This window comes from Podarcis filfolensis (genome assembly GCF_964270895.1).
Source record: "Podarcis filfolensis genome assembly, chromosome: 14".
Taxonomy (NCBI): domain Eukaryota; kingdom Metazoa; phylum Chordata; class Lepidosauria; order Squamata; family Lacertidae; genus Podarcis; species Podarcis filfolensis.
In genome coordinates, this window is record NC_139616.1 from 13424082 (window position 1) to 13449298 (window position 25217).

General features: G+C 42.0%; 2 protein-coding genes across 8 annotated transcripts in view; one reads left to right on the forward strand and one right to left on the reverse strand.

Moving 5' to 3' along the window:
* Window positions 1–6782, forward strand: part of GALK2 (galactokinase 2) — an 83402-nt gene extending 76620 nt beyond the window's left edge. For 3 of the 4 annotated variants that reach the window (XM_083586784.1, XM_083586785.1, XM_083586783.1), the window contains 2 exons: window positions 1–202; window positions 6414–6782. In XM_083586784.1, coding sequence (XP_083442910.1) covers window positions 1–202; window positions 6414–6621 — 410 coding nt within the window. In that variant the 3' untranslated portion in view covers window positions 6622–6782. Of the gene's footprint in view, window positions 203–2552; window positions 2689–6413 lie in introns of all 4 variants that reach the window. The other variant, XR_014541675.1, reaches the window with a different exon arrangement.
* A 137-nt stretch (window positions 6783–6919) lies between these two features.
* Window positions 6920–25217, reverse strand: part of FAM227B (family with sequence similarity 227 member B) — a 106893-nt gene continuing 88595 nt past the window's right edge. For all 4 annotated transcript variants that reach the window (XM_083586672.1, XM_083586673.1, XM_083586674.1 and 1 more), the window contains exons 11-17: window positions 21634–21666; window positions 19212–19276; window positions 18343–18504; window positions 11296–11372; window positions 10364–10438; window positions 8120–8189; window positions 6920–7127 (exon numbers count right to left, since the gene is read on the reverse strand). In XM_083586672.1, the coding sequence (XP_083442798.1) occupies window positions 7038–7127; window positions 8120–8189; window positions 10364–10438; window positions 11296–11372; window positions 18343–18504; window positions 19212–19276; window positions 21634–21666 (572 nt within the window). In that variant the 3' untranslated portion in view covers window positions 6920–7037. The remainder of the gene's footprint in view (window positions 7128–8119; window positions 8190–10363; window positions 10439–11295; window positions 11373–18342; window positions 18505–19211; window positions 19277–21633; window positions 21667–25217) is intronic.

The following is a 25217-nucleotide window of genomic DNA, read 5'->3' on the forward strand; positions in this document are numbered from 1 at the left end:
TGACCACCTTTAAATTATACCAACGTGCTAAGCATGTGTACAGCGAAGCTGCCAGAGTCCTGGAGTTTAAGAAGATTTGTACAGAGGCACCTGAAGATGCAGTCCAGTTATTGGGGGATTTAATGAACCAGAGCCATGCCAGCTGCAAGGACTTATATGAGTGCAGCTGTCCTGAACTGAATCAGCTGGTGGACATCTGTCTGTAAGTTGCAAAGGCCATGGAAAGTGAACCTTCTTTTGAGCATGTGGGTTGGATTGCAGTGAATGTGCACCATAACATTAAGCTGTTTTTTAAAACCGTTACCGGTACTCTAGGACAAGGGTGGGGAACCCATGACTCGCCAAACATTGCTGAGCTACATCACCCATCATCTTCGACTATGCTGCTGGCTGCGGATGATGGGAGTTGGAGTTCAACATCTGGAGGGCTGCTGGTTTACCAGCTCTGCCCTAGGGCTTTGGTGCAGCAATAAAACTGCAAGCACATTTGCAAAGCTAAGCAGGATCCAGTATGGTTTCAAATTGGATGGGGAACCACATGTCAGAGTTCACAGAAAGCAGCAAATAAGGGACACTTGCCTCTACTTTTTTAGATATTTGGGGTCTAAAGCACAATTTAAATCTGGACCAGAGTGCCAAGGTTTCAGAGAGGAGCCTTTTCCAGCCCAGCCTGGATATACTGGTGACCTTTTGCATGGATAGCATGTGTTCTACGACTCAGCAGTGGCTGTTCCCCAAATACAAGAGTAACATACTTGTATTTACAGCTCCTGACTTTCCCAACCTAGGAAAAAAGTTTGTTTACTTTTTTATTTTTGCTCCTTCCCTTTATTGTCTCAAGCAAGATCAAAACACTTTCACATTAGGTGCTACACAAATTCATAGTAGGACAAAGCTCCTTTACTGTGGATCATCCAGTAGCAACCCTCCAGAGAGGTTTTTAAATAGCATTTGCTGAAACCAAAACTAGCTCTCGCAAACAATCAGCTGCTCTTTCCATGATAGAAGAGAAGTGGTTGGTACATTTTGTTAATTTAAGAGAATACAATGAATTTTATGGCATCTGCTGCCCAGCTTCATCTAACACTTTTTCATGTGTAACTGTGTACAGCTAGTTGGTAATAGTTTGATCTAATATGCTGAGGCTGTCTTGGGCCAGTCTGAAACTCAGCACTCCAGAAAGAATCTAAACTATTTCATTATGGCCATATTGTATGGTTGTCATGCCACAAGTGTTTGGCAGAATGTGCTGGTGGTTTGGTGCACTAAGTAGCTAAGTGAAGGTTATTATCCTTCTTAGGCTATGCTATAAGAGTGTGAGGCCCTGGGGGGTTCCTGACTTGAAGTGCTGGCAAAGTTTGTGGAAGAGACATTATTTCTGTATCCTCAAAGAGTGCAGGGACACTTGATACAGTAATGTAGAACCTAGATACAGTGATTGCTTTCAAACCAGCTCACCATACAGATTATTCTACAGTTCCCTGCTCTAGGCTGATTTTGTGGCAGTGATGCTAATGGAATGCTACAAGGATTGCAGCCTAGGCATTAAAGCCTCAACCTAGCACATTTATAGAACCATATTGTTAGAATGGACCAAACATCAGCGAGACTCAGATATTCATTCGAGAGCCAGTGTGGTGTAGTGGTTAAGAGTGGTAGTCTCGTAATCTGGGGAACCAGGTTTGCGTCTCCGCTCCTCCACATGCAGCTGCTGGGTGACCTTGGGCCAGTCACACTTCTCTGAAGTCTCTCAGCCTCACTCACCTCACAGAGTGTTTGTTGTGGGGGAGGAAGGGAAAGGAGAATGTTAGCCGCTTTGAGACTCCTTAAAGGGAGTGAAAGGCGGGATATCAAATCCAAACTCTTCTTCTTCTCCTTCTCCTTCTCCTTCTCCTTCTTCATAGCTGTGTACTCGACTGCAGTCTGTGTGTTTTTAAAGTGCAGATGGTTCCCAGAAGTGAGTTTCACTGAAAGTCTTCAGTTGGCAATCGGTGGCTTGTTTCTTTGCATTTAATAATATAAAAAGCTGACACTCAGTTGAGCAAATATATTTCTATTGTCATACTTATAGCAGTGGCCTGCAGTGTCCTTAAGAATTGTCTCTTAAGGGAAATATTTGCCAAAATGTTTGTCAGCCAACTGTGTCCTGAAGTTCAAAGAGCACCTTTTTCTGCTTATTTATTATATGTGTCTCTCCAGCAACACCCATTCTCTGTCTCCTTTGCCATGTTTATAAGCAGGCTGTTATGCAAGAGAATATAGCTATGTGATTTACTGGGTCAGTAATAAAACATACCAAAGGGAAAAGCTCCAAGGTCTAAAGCAGATGCTGTATTACTATATAAAATAAAATTGGACCAAATGGCTATGAAGTGATCTCTCAATTTGGCCCGTGGCCACTTTTAGCTCATGTGAGATATTTCAAAAGTGGTGATTTGCCAAGTCTGGGAATATCAATAGCCTAGATTATTGAGATAAAAGGTTTTCCACCATTTGGCAATTGTGGCCTGTCTCACTGTCAAAAGATGCAAAATCATTTCCTTGTTATTCAGGTCTTGATCCAAATCTACAAACAAATTCAAAAGAGCCAGACAAAGGATGAATTGTTTGTCCAGTTATCAGTGAGATCTCAGAAAATAATTTTGTCTAGAACTGTTTTACCTTGGGGCAGCCCAACCACTTATGCAGGTAGGTCCCAATAATCTGGTGCAATCTCTACTTTCCTTTAAATCCCAGATTGAAGACCTTCCTCATCCTTTTAGAATCTCCTTACCCCCTAAACCAGGCTTCCTCAAACTCGGCCTTCCAGATGTTTTGAGACTACAGTTCCCATCATCCCTGACCACTGGTCCTGCTAGCTAGGAATCATGGGAGTTGTAGGCCAAAGCATCTGGAGGGCCGAGTTTGCTACATGTCTGCCTCTGTCTCTCACATCACTTAGTGCTGAGACTAACCACAGGGATGTTTTAAGCTTGAGAAACCCCAAGTCATAGAAAGCAATTATGTATCTAAGCTGTCTTTGTTATAGTCATATGACATGGGTGGCCAATCTGTGATCCTCCAGATGTTTTTGGAATCCCAACTTCAGTCACCTGCAGTCAGCAGTCAGGGATGACGGAAGTTGTAGTCTAACATTTGGAGGACCATAGGTTAGCTACCACTGCTGTACAGCGAGAATAAATTCAGGCCTTGTGCCAAAGCATGGTTAAGGAAACCTAACTATGGTTTGGCATATTGTTTGAATTGACAAATGTTTTACAACCAGTCAGGAAACTTCAACCAGAAATGGAGATTTGAGGTGAATTTGTAAATCATGGCTTGTGTCACCTATGGTTTGTGTTACGTCTGGATTGCAGCTGTTGAAGCTGCTTGTGGAAGCTGAGGAACTATAGCAGTAGGTGTGCTGAGCAGATAAAAAATGAAAGCAGGAAGATGGTCGAAATCAATGTTTCCATGTACATTTGGTAGCTCAAACTGTGGTATGGTAAGTGTGAATAATAGTTCGGTGTGATGTCTGAATTGAAATGGGATTCTTGCTCTATGACAAACCGGGAAGCTGAATAAAAATGAAGAATGGCCACAACCATATAAATCCCATGTTTTATAAGATACACATTAAGCAACACAGAAACTGATGGAGATGAGTAAGTGCCAATATGAACTGTGTGGTTATTAAGATTTCACTGAAGTAAGAGTGATACCAATTTTGGCAGCCATAATTAAACTGGTCAAGGAGATTTATGACAGGAAACGAATTGCATGCAACTAAGAACACGTTGATTCATTTTGCTCTTGTCTCATTCAGAAGATAGTTTATTTAAGTAATTGTTGTATTTCATCCTGGATTGTTCCACTGATGACCGATATTTCCCCCCTGGCCTTTTATTGCCTGTCATTGATTTAAAAAGCTGACTAACAAAAACATTTGCTTGATATGGTTATGGTAATGGGTAGCAGTTGCATATATTAAATGGCTTTTATACACAATCGTAGCCAGCTGCTATGCATAGGTTTAAAAATCCTTTCTAAAACCATGTGCCACAGCTTTGCTTGTGTCTATCAGATTTGCATCTCTTACAAGGTTTTGAACTGTGAAGCAAAATCTGCATATACAGATGTTTTTGGGTTTGCCAGCATATTTGGGTTTTCCTAAAGAGTTCCTGCCATATTTTTTTTTAAGAAAGGTTCATAATGGTGAGGGTTTGGAGTGCCAAAATGCTTAGCCACTAATTGGTCAGCGCTACATTTTTTAACAATCCACAGAATAGATTTTGAGTTTTATGTTAGATGGTTGAAACCTTCTGTCATTTTGCCCATTACTTGGAAAAAAAGGTGGAGGAGTTATTAATAAAGGAAGACTTCTTGGAAATACCACCTTAAAAGAAATTTTTCTTCTGAGCTCAACAGCACTGCTCTAAGTCAAGAGGAATTACTTCAAATTACAGTCAAATTGCTAGATGGAGGAGACAAAACAGCTCAGTCTCTGGCACTGAGAAGGGCAACTCTCCTGTGAACTCTTACTCTGGTTGGCCAGCCACCTTTGTGGCCTTGTTCAGCCTGGGACTAATGCATGAGTTTCACTTTAACCCAACTCTTAAGTCCCATCATCATTTTCCCTGGTCAAGAATGAAGATGGGAATGGGTTAACAACACTGAGCCTTTGCTCCAAATCACCTTGCTAAACACCAGCTGCAAACTGCAGTAACACACCTCCCCAGGTTCTGGGGTTCTTTATATAATAATGCAACTATTATTCGAACAAGCGTCATTCCCCTTTTGGAATATCAATTTACCATGCTTAACAAAGGCAAGCCAAAACCTTGACTGGGCCAATCTCAGCATTGTTTTAGATAGCAAATACATAGTATGCATTTTTAACAACAACAACAACCCCTAGAATCATAGAATCATAGAGTTGGAAGAGACCACAAGGGCCATCGAGTCCAACCCCCTGCCAAGCAGGAAACACCATCAGAGCACTCCTGACATATGGTTGTCAAGCCTCTGCTTAAAGACCTCCAAAGAAGGAGACTCCATCACACTCCTTGGCAGCAAATTCCACTGTCGAACAGCTCTTACTGTCAGGAAGTTCTTCCTAATGTTTAGGTGGAATCTTCTTTCTTGTAGTTTGGATCCATTGCTCCGTGTCCGCTTCTCTGGAGCAGCAGAAAACAACTTTTCTCCCTCCTCTATGTGACATCCTTTTATATATTTGAACATGGCTATCATATCACCCCTTAACCTCCTCTTCTCCAGGCTAAACATGCCCAGCTCCCTTAGCCGTTCCTCATAAGGCATCGTTTCCAGGCCTTTGACCATTTTGGTTGCCCTCCTCTGGACACGTTCCAGTTTGTCAGTGTCCTTCTTGAACTGTGGTGCCCAGAACTGGACACAGTACTCCAGGTGAGGTCTGACCAGAGCAGAATACAGTGGCACTATTACTTCCCTTGTTCTAGATGCTATACTCCTATTGATGCAGCCCAGAATTGCATTGGCTGAGTGATTAAAGTGATTAAACGCTGAGTGATTAAAATGTTTGGATATTCTCTAAATGACACAACATTCCCTTTTCCTGCCTGTTGCTATAAATGGAAGGAGCAGCTGAATCTTGAAAAGCGTGAGGTGCCTCATCCTGATGAGCAGAACTGTTTGGCATCTGGACTTTACCAGATTTGGAAATTTATATTATGAATACTAACTGGGCATAAACTAAAGGATCTTTGCTGATGAATGCTGGTAAACAAAATGACATCTTTCTTTGGCTTCCCCCTCAGTGCTTACTTATATAAATGCTCTAAAACACTACAAAGGATGGATGTATTTGAAAATGATAAATAAATTAATCCAAAAACTGAGCAGAAAAATAATGCCTGAAAAAAGTGATTGTGAATAACTTTGCCTTCTATGCAGACAGGAACTTTTAAGCATCTGGTCGGCAACAAAGCTTTAACGGGGGTAATAGGTTTAATTTAATAAAGGCCTGCTGGCTGTGCTCACTGTCTTTGATACACCTTTCCTCAGCAACCAGAGCCCTTCCGGTGCAATATAAGTCATCTGTTCTCCAAGACATAGGCATAGAAGAATGAGCAAATGTGGTTCATTCGTGACCTCTCTTAATATTCACGCTGGAGAGGTTAAAGAGCCCCCTGCCTGTGCATTGGCTTGCCTGGCTGAAGCAGGCATAACAAATGATTAGGTTGTGGTGGGGACCAGATGGGAAGCCCTTCAGGACTGAATTAAGCACCCCACCACCCTGTTCACAGTTGCCTCTTCCTACTCTAAGCTTCTGAAAATGAGATGAATTCCAAGGCACTTAAGCGCACTGTGTTCAAGTGGGCATGTTGCATGCGACACACACTCTCCGTTTGACTTACGGCTTCGAAAATCTGTTTACTTGCTTTTTGTTCTTCTAGGCAATTTGGAGCCATTGGGTCGCGCCTGACGGGAGCAGGATGGGGTGGCTGCACTGTGTCAATGGTTCCTGTGGAGAAGCTGGAGAGTTTCCTAGCACATGTGAAAGAGGCTTACTATAAAAACAATAACCAGAGGTTAGCGCTGGGAGGAAACAACCTATTTGCTACCAACCCTGGTGGTGGAGCGACAATTTTTCTGGAGTCCTAAAGGATGTCAATTTTTTAAAGGAATAATCTGGGGCACTGTGAAGTTGGCAGGACTTCCTACGCTACAGTAAACAAATCATTTGTTTTTTATTATAATGAGCAACGTCCATTATTAGAATGCATTTTGAAAAATAATTGTAATAAAATTAAGAGTTCTATTAATTGTTGTGATGTATTTTTCCCACAGAAATTATGCTTCTAAAAGAGATAATCCAAAACACTGATTTTTGTCTGGACTTTACAAAACTTTATTTGCCAAAACCTATTAATGTAAGAGAAAGAAATGAATCAGATGGAAATTTTTAAAATGCTGCTCTGTCTGTCTTTATTGACTTGAAGATAGTGGCGTATTTAATATCAAGTATGCCACTAAGCTTAATACACAGAATGAATCGGGTAGCTTTTGTTACACGTATCTTACAAAGGGAGGTCTTCAGCTGCTGAACTCACAGTGGATGTGGATGTAGATGCGGATGTGGATGTAGAATGGCATGGCTTTGGGGTTTCCTGTTCAAACAAAACACCAGAATGAACTGTTGAATTAAGTGGAGAAAATAACCTAGCATGTGAAATGGGGGTGGGGGTGGGATCTGGCTCAGTGCAATGGACCTTGTACACTTTTTGTGGGATTCATCAGCAGAGCTGAAGCATCCTCTGGCTCCATCATGCTTCCTTCTCCCACACACTCAGGGTAGAGAAAGTGGAACGAGAGCCAGGCAGTTAGTGAAATTCTCCTGCCATTTCTAACTTTGCCTTTCCACCTTAAGGGGTACCCTCAAAAAATATTTCCTGCAACAGGCACCCACCCCTGGACACAAGTGAAATTCTTCTGGCCTTGCAGTTAAATGCCCAGAGAAACCCACAGAAGGGGCTGGTGCCCACCTTCTACAGCCATAATGAGTCAGAGTTTTAGTGTGCAAAAGCAGCAGGAGAAGAGAGCTGAGCCTGATCATTTTGGGGTGGGGATCAGTCCATTGTGGTACTTGTAGGCTACCAATAGCTACCAGCCCTGTGACTGGGACAACTAGAAGCTGACTGGAGGAACCCAGAAAACCAAACAAATGCTGCAGATGGACTTCACGCTACAGGAAATACTAAATTGAGGTTGCTGCATCTCTGGGCAGTTAAAACCTGAATAGATAACTTCAGACATTACTGATCATTTTAAAGTTGGTGGGAAGGAAGAACTCTCATGTCCTGCAGAAATTCAGTGGAGTTGCTAGAGGATGGACCTGAATCCAAAAGTGGGTCAAAGATGCTGAGTGGGCTTTGGAGATGGTGCTTTCACCTTTTGCCTGCCCAGATGAACAACAGGGAGAATTATTTTGAACTTGTTTCTTGCACTGCATGCTGAAGGGAGACTTGAGTGTATGACTGGTATTGAAGGGAACAGGTAGGAAAAGCACAATCTTCTGGCCAACTTACGTAGGTTTTCCACTCTTTATCCAGGCCACAAGATTTACTTAAAAACTGAAAATGGTATCTCAAAAGTGACATACCCTTTGGCTTATAAAGCTCTCTGTTTGCAGCCTTGATTCAGTACGCTTCTTAGTGATGGTTGCCAACATCCTAAGAAAAGAATAGAGGACATAGTATGATTCAGTAGAATTTAGCTCTGTGTTCCAGGGGCCCCTCTTGTCACTGCTGCACTTTTGTAGAAAACCACAATGTCCCTCCTACTTTAGTCTGGCCAAAGTGACATTCCATTTCATCTGTCTGAATTTCTAGCATATAGGGCAAGCAAACACAATGTACTGCTTTCTTCAAAGTTCATGTGCTACAGGGTGAACTATGTCCCATATATATGCCTGTCTTTATGACTAGAACATAACACTTCTTGAATCTTATAAATCAGGAGAAGTGAATAATCTAACACTTCAACTGTTTTCAACATACCAATAAAAACGAGTCTGCCACCATCTGGAATTTAGGATTCACCTCTGCCAGCTCATGTGTTAAATTCCATTTCTCCTACACTCAACTTTTGGCCCACATTGTTGTTATTTTTATTATTATTTTGGAACATTTTAGAAATTGAATAGGCTATGGAAGCTGGTGCAGAGTTCATATCTCCATTAGCAAACATTTGCACCTTGTAAGGGACATTTCTTTGCTTACTTATTGTTCTTATACCCCAGCCTTCTTCCCGCTGAAGCCCAGGATAGCTAACCATATTAAAACAAAATAAAATCTCACAAAACAATTACAGTTGTCAACCATCCATTAACAGGCCTCAAAGACATTGGGTTGCATACAACATTAGCCCTACTGAGAGTAGACCCATGGAAAATAATGGAAATAACTAACAAATATATTAATTTAAATGGTTTACTGTGAGTAGAACTTAGTTGGATGCAACCCAATGGACAAGAAATTATTCCTCTTAATGTGTGTGCAGCTAGCTAACAAAGGCCTGGCAGTTTTAAGCTGATGCCTAATTGTTAACTGTGTGAGGGACAACCGACTCTCCGATAGGAGGGGATTCCATTAGTGAGGGGGGCACTACAGAGAAAGACTGCCACATGCCATGCCCCCAGGCCTTGCCCACTGACCCCACCACCAGGGTCTCCCCTGAAGACCTTAGAACTTGGGCTGGAAGGTATTGTTGGAGGTGCTCCTCTAAGTATTGGGCCTCAAATCATATAGGACTTTGTAGACCAGAACTAACGCCTTGAATTGGGCCTGGTGGTTAACAAGGAGCCAGTATAGAGTTCTAAGTATTGGCCTTGGTCTCCATGTAACAGCCTGGCAGTGACATTCTGTACTAGCTGCAGACTCCAGAGCATCTTCAAGGTAGTCTCACATACGGCACATTGCAGTGTGTTGGTTGGCACCAGTCTGTCTCAGCAGAAAAGTGCATATTGGACAAGCATATTGGCAAGGCAGTGTCGAAAACGGCATCACTATAATTTGAATCCCTAATGCCAAGTTGCCCCAGTCCAAGAATGGTCAGGGCTGTGTATAAGCACTCCTTAAAGATTCCTGCATTGCAGGGGGTTGAACTAGACGATCCTTGCGGTCCCTTTCCAACTCTACAATTCTAGGATGCTTATCACAAAGGCCACCTGGGCCTCCAAAAAATAGCCTGGAATCGAAGGAGTGCTCCCATGCTACAACCCTGATCCTGCAGGGGGAGTGCTGCTCTATCCAGAATAGGCTGACTCCTTAATGGCTGTGCCTGGGAACTACCTGTCCATAGCACTTCCAGCTTGCTAGCATTCAGCTTCAGACCTATTTTGCCTCCAGTCTTAACAACGTCTGTTGTTCACCGCTTAGATAAATTCTTTTATGAGTGAGCGGTATACAAATTTACTAAATACACATTCATCATCTGGGAGGGGCTGGGTGGGCAAACTGATTTTGCACTTATCTAGTTTGGCCCTCAGTTCCCTATGAAGAAGGATATAGAGTTTGACAACAGAACTCATGCATTTCTAGCTGATGACATTAAGGGGCAACCCTGTCAGATAGGGTACAAATAATAAAATCAATCATCATTATCCCTCAACTGCCTTCACTTTTAAGTAGTGTAGCATGTCCCAAAAGTAAGATATAATTAACAGCACATCTATACATGTCTAACTCAGATGCCAGTCCCATTTAATTCAATGGAACTTACCTCCAGGTTAGAGATCCACTAGTCAGAGCCAAATCATTTGGCCCTGGCCATTATGTTACTTACATTCCTAAAGATAAGAGAGCCTTAACCTTTTGCTACATAAACAAAATAGTTAAAAGCAAACCTCTTGTATGTTCTGTTAACTTTTTTCCTCTGGTGTTGTAAATGTGCTAGTTCATCAGCACACTTATGTTCAAAACTGAAAAGCAAAGCCATATGCATGACACACTTGCAATGTTATCCATAAGAACACACACTTTCACTCACCCCACTGTTTAAAACAAATATAAAGCAAATATGGACTTATACATGAAATGCAGCAGGTTATCTCTGCTTTTCCAGTAAGTTTGCTTGGAAACCCAGCATTCCTCAAATCATTTGCTGCTGAGTAGCCCTGAAAGAGTGCCATTGAACAAGCATTTTCTGGAGGGTGATCAGCATTGAGGATTGCAGCTATAGACATCTGCTATTCGTTATATGAAAATGAACAACTTGCACTGCCAAGAGTGACCAAAGTACCTGGGTGTCTGCAAGCTTATTGTGCAAGTTCATTGCTTCTCCTGAATATGTAGTTTAGCATTAAAACATTGCTTAGGTTAGATTAGGAACATTAGCGGCAGATACCGTATTTTTTGCTCTATAAGACTCACTTTTTCCCTCCTAAAAAGTAAGGGGAAATGTGTGTGCGTCTTATGGAGCGAATGCAGGCTGTGCAGCTATCCCAGAAGCCAGAACAGCAAGAGGGATCGCTGCTTTCACTGCGCAGCGATGCCTCTTGCTGTTCTGGCTTCTGAGATTCAGAATATTTTTTTTCTTGTTTTCCTCCTCCAAAAACTAGGTGCGTCTTGTGGTCTGGTGCGTCTTATAGAGCGAATAATACGGTAATTCATAGAGCGCATAGTGGGAATGACTAAGGCAGTGCAATATGCCTTTGCCTTTTTGCTGCCTGGCAAGAAATCTAATTCATGCCATCCTCACGTGAGGTCCCCAAAGTACCCTCCAATTGTACACAGAGCTTTTTTCAAAGTAAAGACAGTTGCTTAATGAATGCAATACTTAAGAAAATCGTTGTGCCGTTTTTCTGCAAATTTTTTACTTTCTTCAATAGCATCTCTGTATGTCGGAGAAGCTGGTGTGCTGTTATTGCAGTCAAGGGAAAATATGTTGATTTTTCAGGCTTGTCTTCCTTGTTAACATTTATTTATAAGGCCAAGCTACAAAATCTACAACAAGCAAACATACACCTGTGAATTAAGCATGAGTTAAGCAGACAGTCAAAGAAGAGAAACCATCAAGAAATTGTGGCAGCCTGGTCTTATATACAATAGTTAAAATAAGGATATGAGTCAAGCATAAAAGTACCAGATTTTCTATAAGGTCGGAGATACCGAGAGCATTGAATACTGAAATATTGAATATTGAAAATGCTAAGTATATTGAGAATACTAAAAATACTGAGAGTGGTATCTTAAAGCAGAGAGAAAAAGGCATATGGTTCTATATTATATTTTGCTGTTCCAATAATTCATGAATAGAGCTCGTTTTTCCAATAAATTTATAATCCTGTTTATTTTGTTTGGCTCTGAAATGAAATGTTAGTTTCCTTTTTCTTTCTTTCCAAAAGCCGTTCTGTGACGGAAGGTGGTGTTGACATTTTCCACTGTCACTCTGGTGTTGACATTTTCCACTGTCACTCTAGAGACATCTGGTGTTTTATGAAGCCCAACACAAGTTGTAAATCAATGTGTTGCATTTATTTCTTTAAATGGCACAATAGTATCATTTTGTGGGGGCTCAGTGAGCTGAGCAAGTATTTCCTCCCAGTGATGACTGGCACCCGCTGGGACTGGTTTGTTGCCATGCTCTCCGCTGCAGAATTCTACAAGGGCAGCACAGAAACTAAGGAGGAAGAAGCTGACAGTACTAATTCCAGGGCTGGTTGCAAGTAAGAAGGCAGGCAGGTGGGGGCTGGATGAGGTTGTTGGGGCAGGGCACCTTTGGCCTAACAGACTAGCCTCCCCTGCTTTGTCTTAATAATCCCATAAAGGTAAAGGTAAAGGGACCCCTGACCATTAGGTCCAGTTGTAGCCGACTCTGGGGTTGCGGCGCTCATCTCGCTTTATTGGCCGAGGAAGCTGGCGTACAGCTTCTAGGTCATGTGGCCAGCATGACTAAGCCGCTTCTGGAGAACCAGAGCAGTGCACGGAAACGCCATTTACCTTCCCGCCCATTTACCTATTTATCTACTTGCCCTTGGACATGCTTTCAAACTGCTAGGTTGGCAGGAGCCAGGACCGAGCAACGGGAGCTCACCCCGTCGCGGGGATTTGACCAGCCGACCTTCTGATTGGCAAGTCCTAGGCTCTGTGGTTTAGACCACAGCGCCCCCCGCGTCCCATAAAACCAGAAAATATGGAAGAGGCCTGCTTTTATTGGATTCCACAGGAACATAAAGAGCTGGTTTATCTTAAAATTAATAATAATAATAATAATAATAATAATAATAATAATAATAATAATAATAATAAATAATAAATAATAATAATAATTTATTATTTATACCCCGCCCATCTGGCTGGGTTTCCCCAGCCACTCTGGGCGGCTTCCAGCAAAACACCAAAATACAATAACCTATTAAACATTAAAAGCTTCCCTAAACAGGGCTGCCTTCAGATGTCTTCTAAAAGTTTGGTAGTTATTTTTCTCTTTGACATCTGGTGGGAGGGCGTTCCACAGGGCGGGTGCCACTACTGAGAAGGCCCTCTGCCTGGTTCCCTGTAACTTGGCTTCTCGCAGCGAGGGAACCGCCAGAAGGCCCTCGGCACTGGACCTCAATGTCCGGGCAGAACGACGGAGGTGGAGACGCTCCTTCAGGTATACTGGACCGAGGCCGTTTATACCATATATGGAGGTATAAATCAGAGCTGGTAGCATGAATACGTTGGCATGAATATGAGCTTAATATTCCTTCCTTCGAGGAAACTAGAGAGAAAAAATTTGCACATGCGTGGGCAGAATTTCTACTAAAGATTATTTTAAAAAAGAGTGGCAATGTAGTATTTCATTACAGATTTACGTTTTCCTTTTAAGAAAAGGAAATATGCCCCATTCTGCAGATTCTCCTAGGAAAGTCCCAATGAAATGCTTGAGGCAGTGACTGTGGGGCAGCAGTTCCCATTAACATGGCTGGGGGTGGCCGAAGCAGCGATGTTCACGCCAATAGGACAGGCACCTGCGCATGTTCCGACAGTGCTCTTTCAAAACTCCCATTCATGTCGCGGGTCCTGTGCAGAAAGACTTCTACAAGATTGGTCTGTTTGTCTTCCAGAAGAATAATATACAAAGCATTATGATGCATTTTTAAGCAAAGCCTCGGGGGAGAAACTACAAGCGTCTGCATAAAATTGCTTCAATCTACCTAAATATTATCGTTTCTTTATACCAGTGGTGCATAACGCAAACCACGCCAAGGACCACTTTTACGTTTTTTATTAACCCGAGAGAGATGCGCCAGTATGTAAACCATAGAAAAAACATTTTTCTTACAATTTAATAATTTTCTTTTCAACCCATTCAGTTAACCTCCTTTCCTCTGTGTCCCCTAGCATACTCTTTCCTCTCCTCTCCCACCACAGCTCTTTCTGATCTGAGCCGTTCTCCATTAAGTCTCCTTAGCTCTCCCTGGACAGCTGAAGACAGGTCTGCAGTTGCTTCTTTCATGGTTTGGGGTGGCCATTGGGCAAGATGCTCTCAGAAAGATCCACCTCTTCCTCCTTCTCCTCCCCACCACTGCTGCTCACCTTCTCCTCTGGGCTCAACCCACAGTACAGTGGTACCTTGGTTCTCGAACCTAATCCTTTCCACGAGTCTGTTTGACTCCTGAAATGGTTTGAAAACCAAGGGGCGGCTTCCAATTGGCTGCAGGAGCTTCCTGCACTCAATTGGATGCTGTGGAAGCCACATCAGATGTTCAGCTTCCGAAAAACGTTCACAAACCAGAATACTTACTTCCAGGTTTGCGGCATTTGGGAGCCAAGCTGTTTGAGTACCAAGATACCACTGTACAGTGGTACCTCAGGTTAAGAACTTAATTCGTTCCAGAGGTCTGTTCTTAACCTGAAACTGTACTTAACCTGAAGCACCACTTTAGCTAATGGGGCCTCCCACTGCTGCTGCGCTGCCGGAGCATGATTTCTGTTCTCATCCTGAAGCAAAGTTCTTAACCCAAGGTACTATTTCTGGGTTAGCGGAGTCTGTAACCTGAAGTGTCTGTAACCTGAAGCATATGTAACCCGAGGTACCACTGTACTTTCTCACTACTATTTGGGCATGCACAGTCTGCTCTACCAGGGGCGAAACTAGGTTTTATTTCACCTGGGTCAAAGACCCATTTGGCACCCCCACAAATGCATTTGCCTACACACATACTGTGGCTGGGAGCCTCAATGGCATCCCTCTGGAGGCTTCGCCTGGGACAAAAATCCTAGCTACCCACCCCCCAATAGCTACAGGTCCGCTCTACCTGTGTGAAGGAAGCCAGTGGGGGAGAAGGGGACTTGTGTACAGTGTTCAAAACTTCCATTGTTCTAGGCGCATTATGCGACAGAGAGTTCCATTAGCACCAGCAATTTCTGAGCTCTGGGCGCAGCACTGTGCCTAAGATTTCAGAGCGGAAGGAAAGGAGGTCCTTTTTCTGCCTCCCCATTTCCAGCTCCTCTCTGAAGATTGGAGAAGAGACCCTCTTAAGAATATTAGGAGGGTGGGCAGGGAAAGGACTAGACCACATGAAAAATGAACATAATATTTTAGCTGCAATTCATTCATTTTCAGCTTTGTGTTCTTGTTATATATATATATATATATATATATATATATATATATATATATATATGCGTGCCTAGACATTCCATTGTTGCACCTATAGCCCAGGCTTAAGGTGCCATTTAGTTCCTAGCTTTCATATCTCAGTTTCTAACACTGCTCTTGTATGCGGAGCAATGCGCCAGGGTGAAAGAGTGAAAGAGATGATGGGGAACTGGGTCATCTCCCATGTCATTGGTCTCCTCTGTGAAATCAGTTGGGAATCTGAATTTAAAGCCTGGAGGCATGTGGAACCTTAGTTTTAACGGGAAGCTCTGTAACACAAGTCAGATCTCTCACACCACGTTGCAATAAACCATCATGTACTAGCAGGTATGGCCCTATTCAGTGTTTCAGCCAGCCATGCCCCTTCCAGCTGACCATTCTACCCCCTTCCCCCATTTCCTATTTTTCTTTTGAAAAATTACATAATTACTAAACAGACAGTCTTCACTGGAATAGTTATTGGGGTGTGCAACACCCTGCCCTTAAATTTATTTTTTTAAAATACCTCTGCAAGTTTTAAGTGGCTCCAAAGCACGCTAATGCCTCCATCTTGTTTTTCATAGGCCTCATTTTGGTTACAGTCCTGTTGTCACCTACCATCTGAGTCAACTATTAGAAGGAAGAACTGGACATATGAAGGCCTACACAATAACTAAGAAATATCTGAAGAAGTGTGCATGCACACAAAAGCTTATACCCAGAACAAACTTAGTTGGTCTCTAAGGTGCTACTGGACAATTTTTTAATTTTTATTTTATATATTTCGACTGCGTCAGACCAACGTGGCTACCTACCTGAAAATCTAAGAAATATCACAAATGCAAACACACACAGTTCCCAGTGCTGATGTAGCAGCCAAGGGAAATAAATACACTAGGAAATAGTATGTAAAATAAATAAAGGCCCCAAGAAAGGATTTACCAAATTTCCTTAAGATAAATCTAGGGCTGCAGAGAAGAGCCACAAAACAGATTTGACACAGATATGTACTATTATCCAAGAGGAATTTGATCATGGTAGGCTTATGTTAAAACCAAGAAAAGTCACACTACGATTAAACTCATTTTTTAAAAGTCCTGAACTCAGAGAGTTTTTCTTCTCAGGTAATTCCTTGCAAGAAAACCAACAGTGTCAGAATCAGAACAGAAGATTATGTTTACAAAGCCTTTCCTTTAGATACTCCAACAAAAACTTTCCAAAAGAGTTGATTTATATCTTTTCAGCTGGATTTGTTTTTAAAAGCCAGTAGCAATTAGAAGTTGGATTCTGATGAAGATGCTGACATAGGATGATGGTTACTGGCAGATCAAATACATGTAACTTGAAGATTTGAAGCATAGTGAAATATGCGACCTCAGCTGTCCAGTTCTGAAAATCCAGGAAAGATACAGACACACTGGAAAGTGTTTGGAAGCCAGTAACAATAGTTTTAGATGTAGAAGGCAGAAGGACTAGTACCTAAATCTCCAGAAAGCAGTAACACTCACAGGAGCAGATAAAGAAAAGATGGAAACTTTCTTCTCTGTCTCTCAGGGGCAAACCTATAACCGACCCCCTTCTTTCCCTCCAGACCTATAAAGGGCTTTTTGCCCAGCTCTGAGCTCTGATGAGTGTCCAGCATGAAATTCTGAAGACTGGCTGAAAACTCACTGGAAAATGGAAGCTACTGTGACTAACAAAGATGAAAGCAAAACTGAAATGTTGGCGCCAACAATGCAAGCTGGGAGAGGATATCTGAAAACATACACTCACAAAAAAGTCTTGCATTCTAATAATAATAATAATAATAATAATAATAATAATAATAATAATAATAATTTTTATTTTTTTTATTTATACCCCGCCCTCCCCAGCCAAGGCCGGGCTCAGGGCGGCTAACAAGCAATAATAAAAACAAGTTGAAAATTCTAAGCAGATTCTGAAATGAGATGGGTGGTGTTCAACCTACAATTACTATAACAAAGTAGCATTCTGATCACAGATCAGTCTCTGAATCAGTCATTCTACAGAACTCATAATAAAGCATATCAATCTGTTAATGTATGATGCCCTCGAGTCCTAGCATTATAAGAGATGGAGAAAACCATTTCTCATCCACTTTCTCCAAACTATGCCTATTTTATACACTTCTACCATGTTGACTCTCACTTGCCTTTTCTCTAAACTAAGAAGCCCCAAATCCTGTAACATTTCCACTGAGGGGAAAGGTTGCTCCTGTGGAAACATTTTGGTACACGGGAGAGCAGAGCAATAAGAATTATCATTAAAAAAAATGCTTGAGGGAATCCAGGCATTAATCTTGATTGGGAATGGTTAACTCTGCTAAAACCCAGACCTGTTGGAAATGCTTATGTGTGTAAGACTGAACAAAAATTAATTAAAATGACCCTCATCTCCAAAAACCCTTCCTAATTTAACCAAAGGAAGCCAACACAATAACTAGGCACTGCACCTTAAAATCATATGAAATGAAAGGGATACAGCCTTCCACCTGGTACTAGTATTACAGCCAAAACCCAGTGTGTAAACTCTCTTAAAGGTTGGCTAGGTTATAGCAGGGAATTTTCAAGTATTACAATTCATGTTGAAGTTCAGGTTCCTAAATAGCACATTCTTAAGATCCCGGTGTCTAATCCAGATGTAGTATAGGAACACATCGTTTTGGACAACTGGAATGTATTCCACCATAAGCCAGTGGGCAAACTCAGGACCAGAATGCTGCCAGAGGGTTTGCAGCAACAGTTTTTTAAACCTTTTGCCTTCAGGAAACTCATTCCAGACTGATCCATCTGCTCAGGAACACCAAGATCTGCCATAAAACTATTTGTGTATTGCAGCCCCCTCCCCTGCACATTGCAGATCATTTGTGGTGAGCAACATGCCTTTCGGGTAACTAGTCTGCCATTACTAAATGAGAAACTTCCTGATCAGAATCCCAGGGTTCTCTGGAACACAGTTCTAAATCAGTAGATTATAGATGAGAGACACTTGGATCCTGAGATGTGATTTAGCAGCCCAGTTCAGATATCGTCTGGTGCAAATGGGAAAAAGAAGTTGCAGCAACTGATCCCAAGCTCTTAGTTCGCCTTGGTGAAAAGGAAAACCAAATCTTCAGAATTGCAAACTTAAAATTCTTCCATTCTCAGCACTGCACCCACCTAATATCCTTTAAAGAACCGAATTAATCCCAATTTTATAAATACAGCTGAAGTTACATTTTTATTTTTAAAAAGGATATGGTACTTTGCAGATTTCAATGTGATTAATCCTGTAAGCCCGCATGTTTGCTAAGGTGTTAGATATTCCATGCATCTTAAGGTAATATACGACCAGAGGACTTTGACCACCAAGGTTGAACAGTGAACGTTGGAAGTCTGGGCCATCTCCAATATAATGTGACTGTAACAAAGGGAAAAAGAATCTTACAAAGCACCTTAACATAGATCACAGTGCACTGTAAATGAATGACGGTACATGGCAATAAAATGGGGAAAAGAATGGACATCCAGAACATTTTTCCTAATAACCTCTAATAAATTTTCAGGTAAAAAGTTCTGCTCCCTGTTCTGGTTGCTGCATAAAGACTGTGGGCAATGGGCTGTAACCAAAGTTCCTTGCCTGCTGGAGCAAGTGGATAAGTGAATTTTAATATTGCATGACAGAGGAATCCAGGGCCACGGCCATTATCATGGAAACTCATAGTGCAACATTACTGCACTATGCAATCAATCCTGCAACACTGTTACCAGGCCAAACTGGGCCCTCCAGCTGTTTTGGGACTACAATTCCCATCATCCCTGACCACTGGTCCTGTTAGCTAGGGATGATGGGAGTTGTAGTCCCAAAACAGCTGGAGGGCCAAGTTTGGCCATGCCTGGTTATGTGGTGTTTTGTGCAACAATGTTCTCCTGGATGCCAGTGATACAAGTATACTACTCAGTGACTTCAGAATAATTTCAGAAGAAAAAGATTTGGGAGCTAATGGGATATAAACTGCTTAACGGCTCAGCCTTCTCCAAACCACCAAACCAAATAACCCTTTCCAGCTCAACAAAGCAACCTTTATTTTATAATGCATATGGCAGATACGAGGATCAGTTGCCTACCTCTGCCTTTTTCTTTGGTGTTACCTCTACTTCCTTCGGTTCTTCTTTTTCAAGCTGAAAGTGCACTGAACAAAAGGCAAACACAAGTCACTAAATCCCTGCACCCACAATGAGCCAGAAGCAGGTGGAGCTGCAGACAAAGCTGAGGAGGACACGTCAACATTGCCTCCCCAAGGATCATTTCACGTTACTACTAAGTGTTTGGCTAATTTCCAAGGGGAGCCTGCATTCTGGTGTATATCCCTGATAAGTTCAGCTGAAAATGATTAGATAGCAATTGATTGGCAAGAGCTCTGCAAGTCAGCGTGGACAGTACTGGGCTAGTTAGGCTACTTGGGAAGTGGGTGGTGCTGTGGTCTAAACCACTGAGCCTCTTGGGCTTGCTGATCGGAAGGTCGGTGGTTCGAATCCCTGCGACGGGGTGAGCTCCCGTTGCTCTGTCCCAGCTTCTGCCAACCTGGCAGTTCGAAAGCACACCAGTGCAAGTAGATAAATAGGTACCACTGTGGCAGGAAGGTAAAGGGCATTTCTGTGTGCTCTGGTTTCTGTCACGGTGTTATGTTCCACCAGTCATGGTGGCCACATGACTCGGAAAGCTGTCTGTGGACAAAGGCCGGCCCCCTCGGCCTGAAATGCGAGATGAGCATCGCAATCCCATAATCATCTTTGACTGCACTTAACCGTCCAGGGGTCCTTTAGCTTTTTACCTTTTAGTTGGGCCAAAATTTGATTTGGCAGTTTTCCACATTGCTCAAGCTGTAGTCGTTTTAACTATCATTACCAGAGTCCCCCCCACCCCAAGCTGGAGTTCACCAGAGCTCAGCTCCAGCAGTTCACAAGTGGGCCCCATTGCTGTTCTAAAAGAACAAGGGAGAGGTTCATGGTGAGCTCTGGCACCTCTTTTTCTAGAAAGATGGCACTGACCATCATCATAACATCAAGCTCAGGAGAAGATCCTTTATAAAAACTGCTCAGTTGGAAACAGACTTAATAGCCCATCAAATGCCATCTCAGATATCAGAAGGTGTAAGTGACAAAAGAGATTTCATGAAGAGGCAAGATCAAGTTATCTGCTGTGGCATGCATTCAAGGTTTCAAAAAAGCACAGTGTTTTCACAGCCTTCATTACAGTTGTACCTTGCAAGTCGATCAGAATCTGTTCTGGAAGTCTGTTTGACTTCCAAAACGTTTGGTAACAAAAGTGTGCCTCTGATTGGCTGCAGGAAGATCCTGCAGCCAATCGGAAGCCGTGGAAGCCCCATCGGATGTTCGGGTTCCAAAGAACATTTGCAAACCGGAACACTCACTTCTGGGTTTGCGGCGTTTGGGATCCAAGGTACGACTGTATTATTGTTTTCTAATTTTTTTAATGCCTCATCTTTTAAATTCTGTTTGTCTGACATAGCCTTGCATGTGGAATAAGAACATCTTACAAACAAGGAGGCTCTGGATTTTCACTTCTTAAAATTCTCATTTTTACATGTAGGATCTTCTTCAGTGCCATTATCAAGACCAGCCTCTCCAAAGTGGTGCCCTTGAACTACAACTCCCATCAGCCAGTGAAAAAAAGTAACTTCTTCATATAGTTCATAGTTCAGCTGTAGAATTTGCTCCCAACAATTGTAGTGATAGCCACCAACTTGGACAGTAAACTAAACAAGCTATAGCTTAGGGCCCCACTCTCTTGGGGGCCCCGAAAATATTTAAAGGGAAAAAACTGGATCTACATTTCCAAAATATAAGATAAAAAACAAATAAAATAAAACCTACGTGCAGCAACAGTGTTTTGTGTTGTGTAGGCTCCTATGATGTAAGTAATGGGACCTGCCTGCTAGCCTGCTCCCTAAAATATCACATATAAAGGGCCCCAGTTACCTTCAGTAGCTTAGGGCCTCACAAAACCTAAATCTGGCCCAGGCTACCACCCATGATGGCTACATTCTACTTCCATTGTTATGGGTGCTTTGCTTCTGAATGCCAGTTGCAAAAGGTTCTGGGGACTAATTAAGCATTTTATTGCTGTTACAGTGGGGAGTTTAATGGGGTTGCACCTAGTATGCAGAGGTTCTTTGGCTGAAATTGCTGAGACGCCACCTGATGGGAGGATATTTAGCTTGATCTACTGCAGTTCTCTGATACTTCGCAACAATGGTGCACTCATTGCTCACAACAAAGGCAAAAAATAAACACATGATTCCAGGGCATGTGCAGAGCTCCAGCTAAACCTTCTCGGTAACACTAATATGCCGCTGCACTTAATCGCCATTTGTCACCTTACAATGAACAGGCTATAAGTGAATAATGGGCAGTAAGAATATAGCACCCAAACGCGCAATATGATTTCTTATAAATGGCGCCCCCTCCCCTCTACTTCGTATGATAGATCATCACAGTCAGTTTCATGCCCGCTTTTGGATTTTACCTTGAGGCTGATCCGCAATCGGACTCCGACTCCCTAAAACACAGAAAATAGATTTCAGTTTTGTATAGAGATGCTTGTTCTTAGTGCATATGTGGTAACTATATTCAAGATAAGATGGCTGCAAAAGTTGAAAAGATAATGTTAAGGAAGCACGGAGGAGATACTTCACAGTTATGATAAATTAAGATTAATTAAAATACTTCTGGGATTTGTTAAACCAGTCACTTGTAAATCACAGTTTCCTGGTTTGGATGTAACAGGAAACTGTGGTTTAACAAACCCCAGACATTTTGCATTATGAAAGTGTGACAGGAGGGAGGAGGGAATAAAGGAATGCATAGGTAAAACACTTGTTCATGTCATGGTTTATTAAACTGGTACATCTGAACTGGACCATAGAAACACTCCTGCAGTGGATTAAATGTTGATGTGGAATTGCCAAAGATCAACATTGACAGCCCTAGACAACCCAAGCTTCCTCGTCAAGATTTTCCATTATGTGTTGCTATTTTTTGAGAGGGTTACTGTTTTACAGAAAACATGTTTTAAAGAGATGCTCATGCAACAGAAGGTTTCAACCCAACTACAGTATCCTTGGCATGTACATAGGTTTCTCATATTGCTGTACATGCAATTGAAAATGACCAGGCATCTTGTGCATGTTGATTTTACATAGTTCACTCTATGCACATGCAAGTGGAGCAGCTCTTTGTACTAACACACTTCAAACTTGCATTCATTTGTGATGGGTGTTTGAAGATGAACTGCTTTGCCTGCAGCAAGTTATGATCACTGGAAGAAACAGTCATTACAATAGCTCAACAGTCTTTTGAAAAACCTTTTTAATAAATTCCAGCTTCTTTTCAGCAAGTTTTCCTCTCTCAGTCTAGAGTGCTGAGAATGGATACCACTCACATTTACGCCCCCAGCTGTTTTCCAAGGCCGTATTTACCTCTGTTGCACTTTCTACTTCATTAATAATCTTGGCAGATACATAATTTTGACTAGAGAAACACAATCGCTTTTAAAGAGACATTGTTCATTTTGTCCATAAAAGGGCTGTCCATATTGAACTTTTGTACCATGAAGAGCTCTGTATTTGAATAGCTGCTGAACAATAAAAAATAATACCAGCCTTGATCCAGTTGTGTGTTTTGCTCAGCAGTTGAGGTTGTAGATACAGAACTCTCTTAAGATGCAGCAATCACAAATCCAGCCCATCCTGGTCTGCTTCCTAACCAGTTCATTGCTGCTACTGCTGATTTCCCTATATTCTGAACAAAATGCTTGTTTAACCTGGAGGTAGGCTGTTTGAATTGTGTATTGCTTTGTAACGATTTGTTGGGTCTCTGGACCGTAATAAAGATTGATGATGATGATTTCCTGAAAGGGTTCTGTATGTGCAGCTGGACTATGTGTGCAGAACCCACCTGCCATTCACAGTTTCCCATTCAATTGGGGAATAAGCACCAAAGCTTCACTCATGCATATATAGTCCCTATAAGGATCGAGGTATCTTTGAAATAATAGCCAACAAATTACCTATTACTGTTGTAGCTTGGGATGGAGAACCTCTGGCCCACAGGCTAGGCTTAGCCCCCCCCATTTTGCCCACCAGGTTGTTTTCAGGAAGGCCAGCCTGCCTGCCTGCCCTAAACTTGACATCATCCAGGACTGTTTCTCCTTCCCAGCATTGATCTTCGAAGCAGCCCTGCATTTTTCAATGCTAAGCATCATGGACTTCCTCCCACACCAGCTGATGTAAAGGAAGAACAGTCTAGCTTGATTCAGCTGCTCTATTAGCAGCATGTTGGGGTTTTTGGGGGGTTTTTTGTTGATACACCAAAAAAGGAAATATACGAACAAAACAGTGATAAAGACAATAATAATTACAAATCAAAGCGAAAAGCGGTCCTTTGACTATAGACCCGACTTCCCATCCATTCCTTGTTTCAATTATCTATTATTTGTTGCCGCCACACATTTTTATCTTAAATTAACTAATTATTGATTTATCTTAGGTTTCCTATCTTTCTTAAATCTACTACTAAAGTTATTCAAATGCTGTGACAGTTTAAACGACTGTAATTGTTTTTCAAATAAAATTTGAAGACTTCCCATTTTGAGATAAATTCCTGTTTTGGTTTGTTCTTTATTTTTTCTGATAAACTATCTAACTCTGCATAATCTGTTAGCTTTTGGCCCCATTCATGGGTAGAGGGGATTTCATCACTCTTCCACTTTGTAACAATAAGAACTCTTGCTGCCACTGGGGCGTATGAAAATATACTCTTCGTTTTTTGCGGGATATCCAAATCTGTGATCCCCAGGAGATAAGCTTCTGGTTTTCTCTTAAAGGAAATCTTTATTGGTTTTTATATTTCTAAGTGGATACTCTCCCAAAATGCCTGGATTTTTTTGCATAGCCACCACATGTGATAGAAAGTGCCTTATTTATCTCCACACCTCCAGCAATTACTTGGGACATTTTTGTACATCTTTGACAGTTTCCAAGGTGTTAGATACCATCAGTGTTGCATTTTTAGGAAGTTTTCTCTTAAGACTTAACGGTTTGTGAATTTCCAATTATTCTTCCACAAATTTTCCCACTGTGGCATGGTTATTGAGTACCCAGAGTCTTGTGACCTCTTAACCATGGCTGCCGTGACCTCCTCCTCCTTGACTTCCCATTAGCAGCAATGTTAATGACCTGATGTCATTTCTGACACACATTTATTGACAGGTGGATGGCCCCACCCACTTGTCAAATTTGCTTCGTGATGGAGTTCTTATGACCACCCATGTTGCATCTGATCTAGGCATACAAGCAATGGTGTTTTGATAGTCTGCTGCCAATGTTCTCCTTATTGATGGAGTCTACGGGTTTGAAATCATGCCCATTTTCAGGGTTTATGCAGACACATATACATTTTCCCTCCAGACAGAGATATGTAAGGTAAGAAGAAGGGCCATCTCCCTCAAAGAAGGTTTGTTTCTGATGTAAACCACAGTCCCAGCAGAAGTTCTTTTCCTTCTGCAGCAATTAAAACATTTTGCTGCTTTATAACATTGCAATGATGAGAGAGCCATCTGGCAAATTTCCCCCCTCTTCCAATATAGTACTTTATAGCTTTTCAGCTGTGGTAGCAAGCTGTGCCTTCGAACAATTATTGCTGGGGTGATGGTCTCCACTGGGTTTAACAAACTTCCCAAGCTGGTGTGGTTAGATGAAATGTAGGTGGTTATATGTGTGTGTGTGTGTGTGTGATATGGTGCCCTGAATGTCCACTGCCAACATGTGCAGCTGCAGCTGGTGGTAAGCCTAACGCAATTCTAGAAATGTATAAGCATTTCTATGGGGATTTGCCTTGAGTGAGCTACACATCCATTGCATTCTTCATCACTGTTTCAATCTTGATGAAAACTCGGCAGATACTATCAATCAATCAATCAATCAATCAATCTTCTGAGAAAGGAGGGGCCATAGCTAAGTGCCGGAGTACATGTTTTGCATGCAGAAATTCACAGGCTCAATCCCTGGTACTTTCTGTTAAAAGGAGGAGGTAGCAGGTGTGACGTTAACA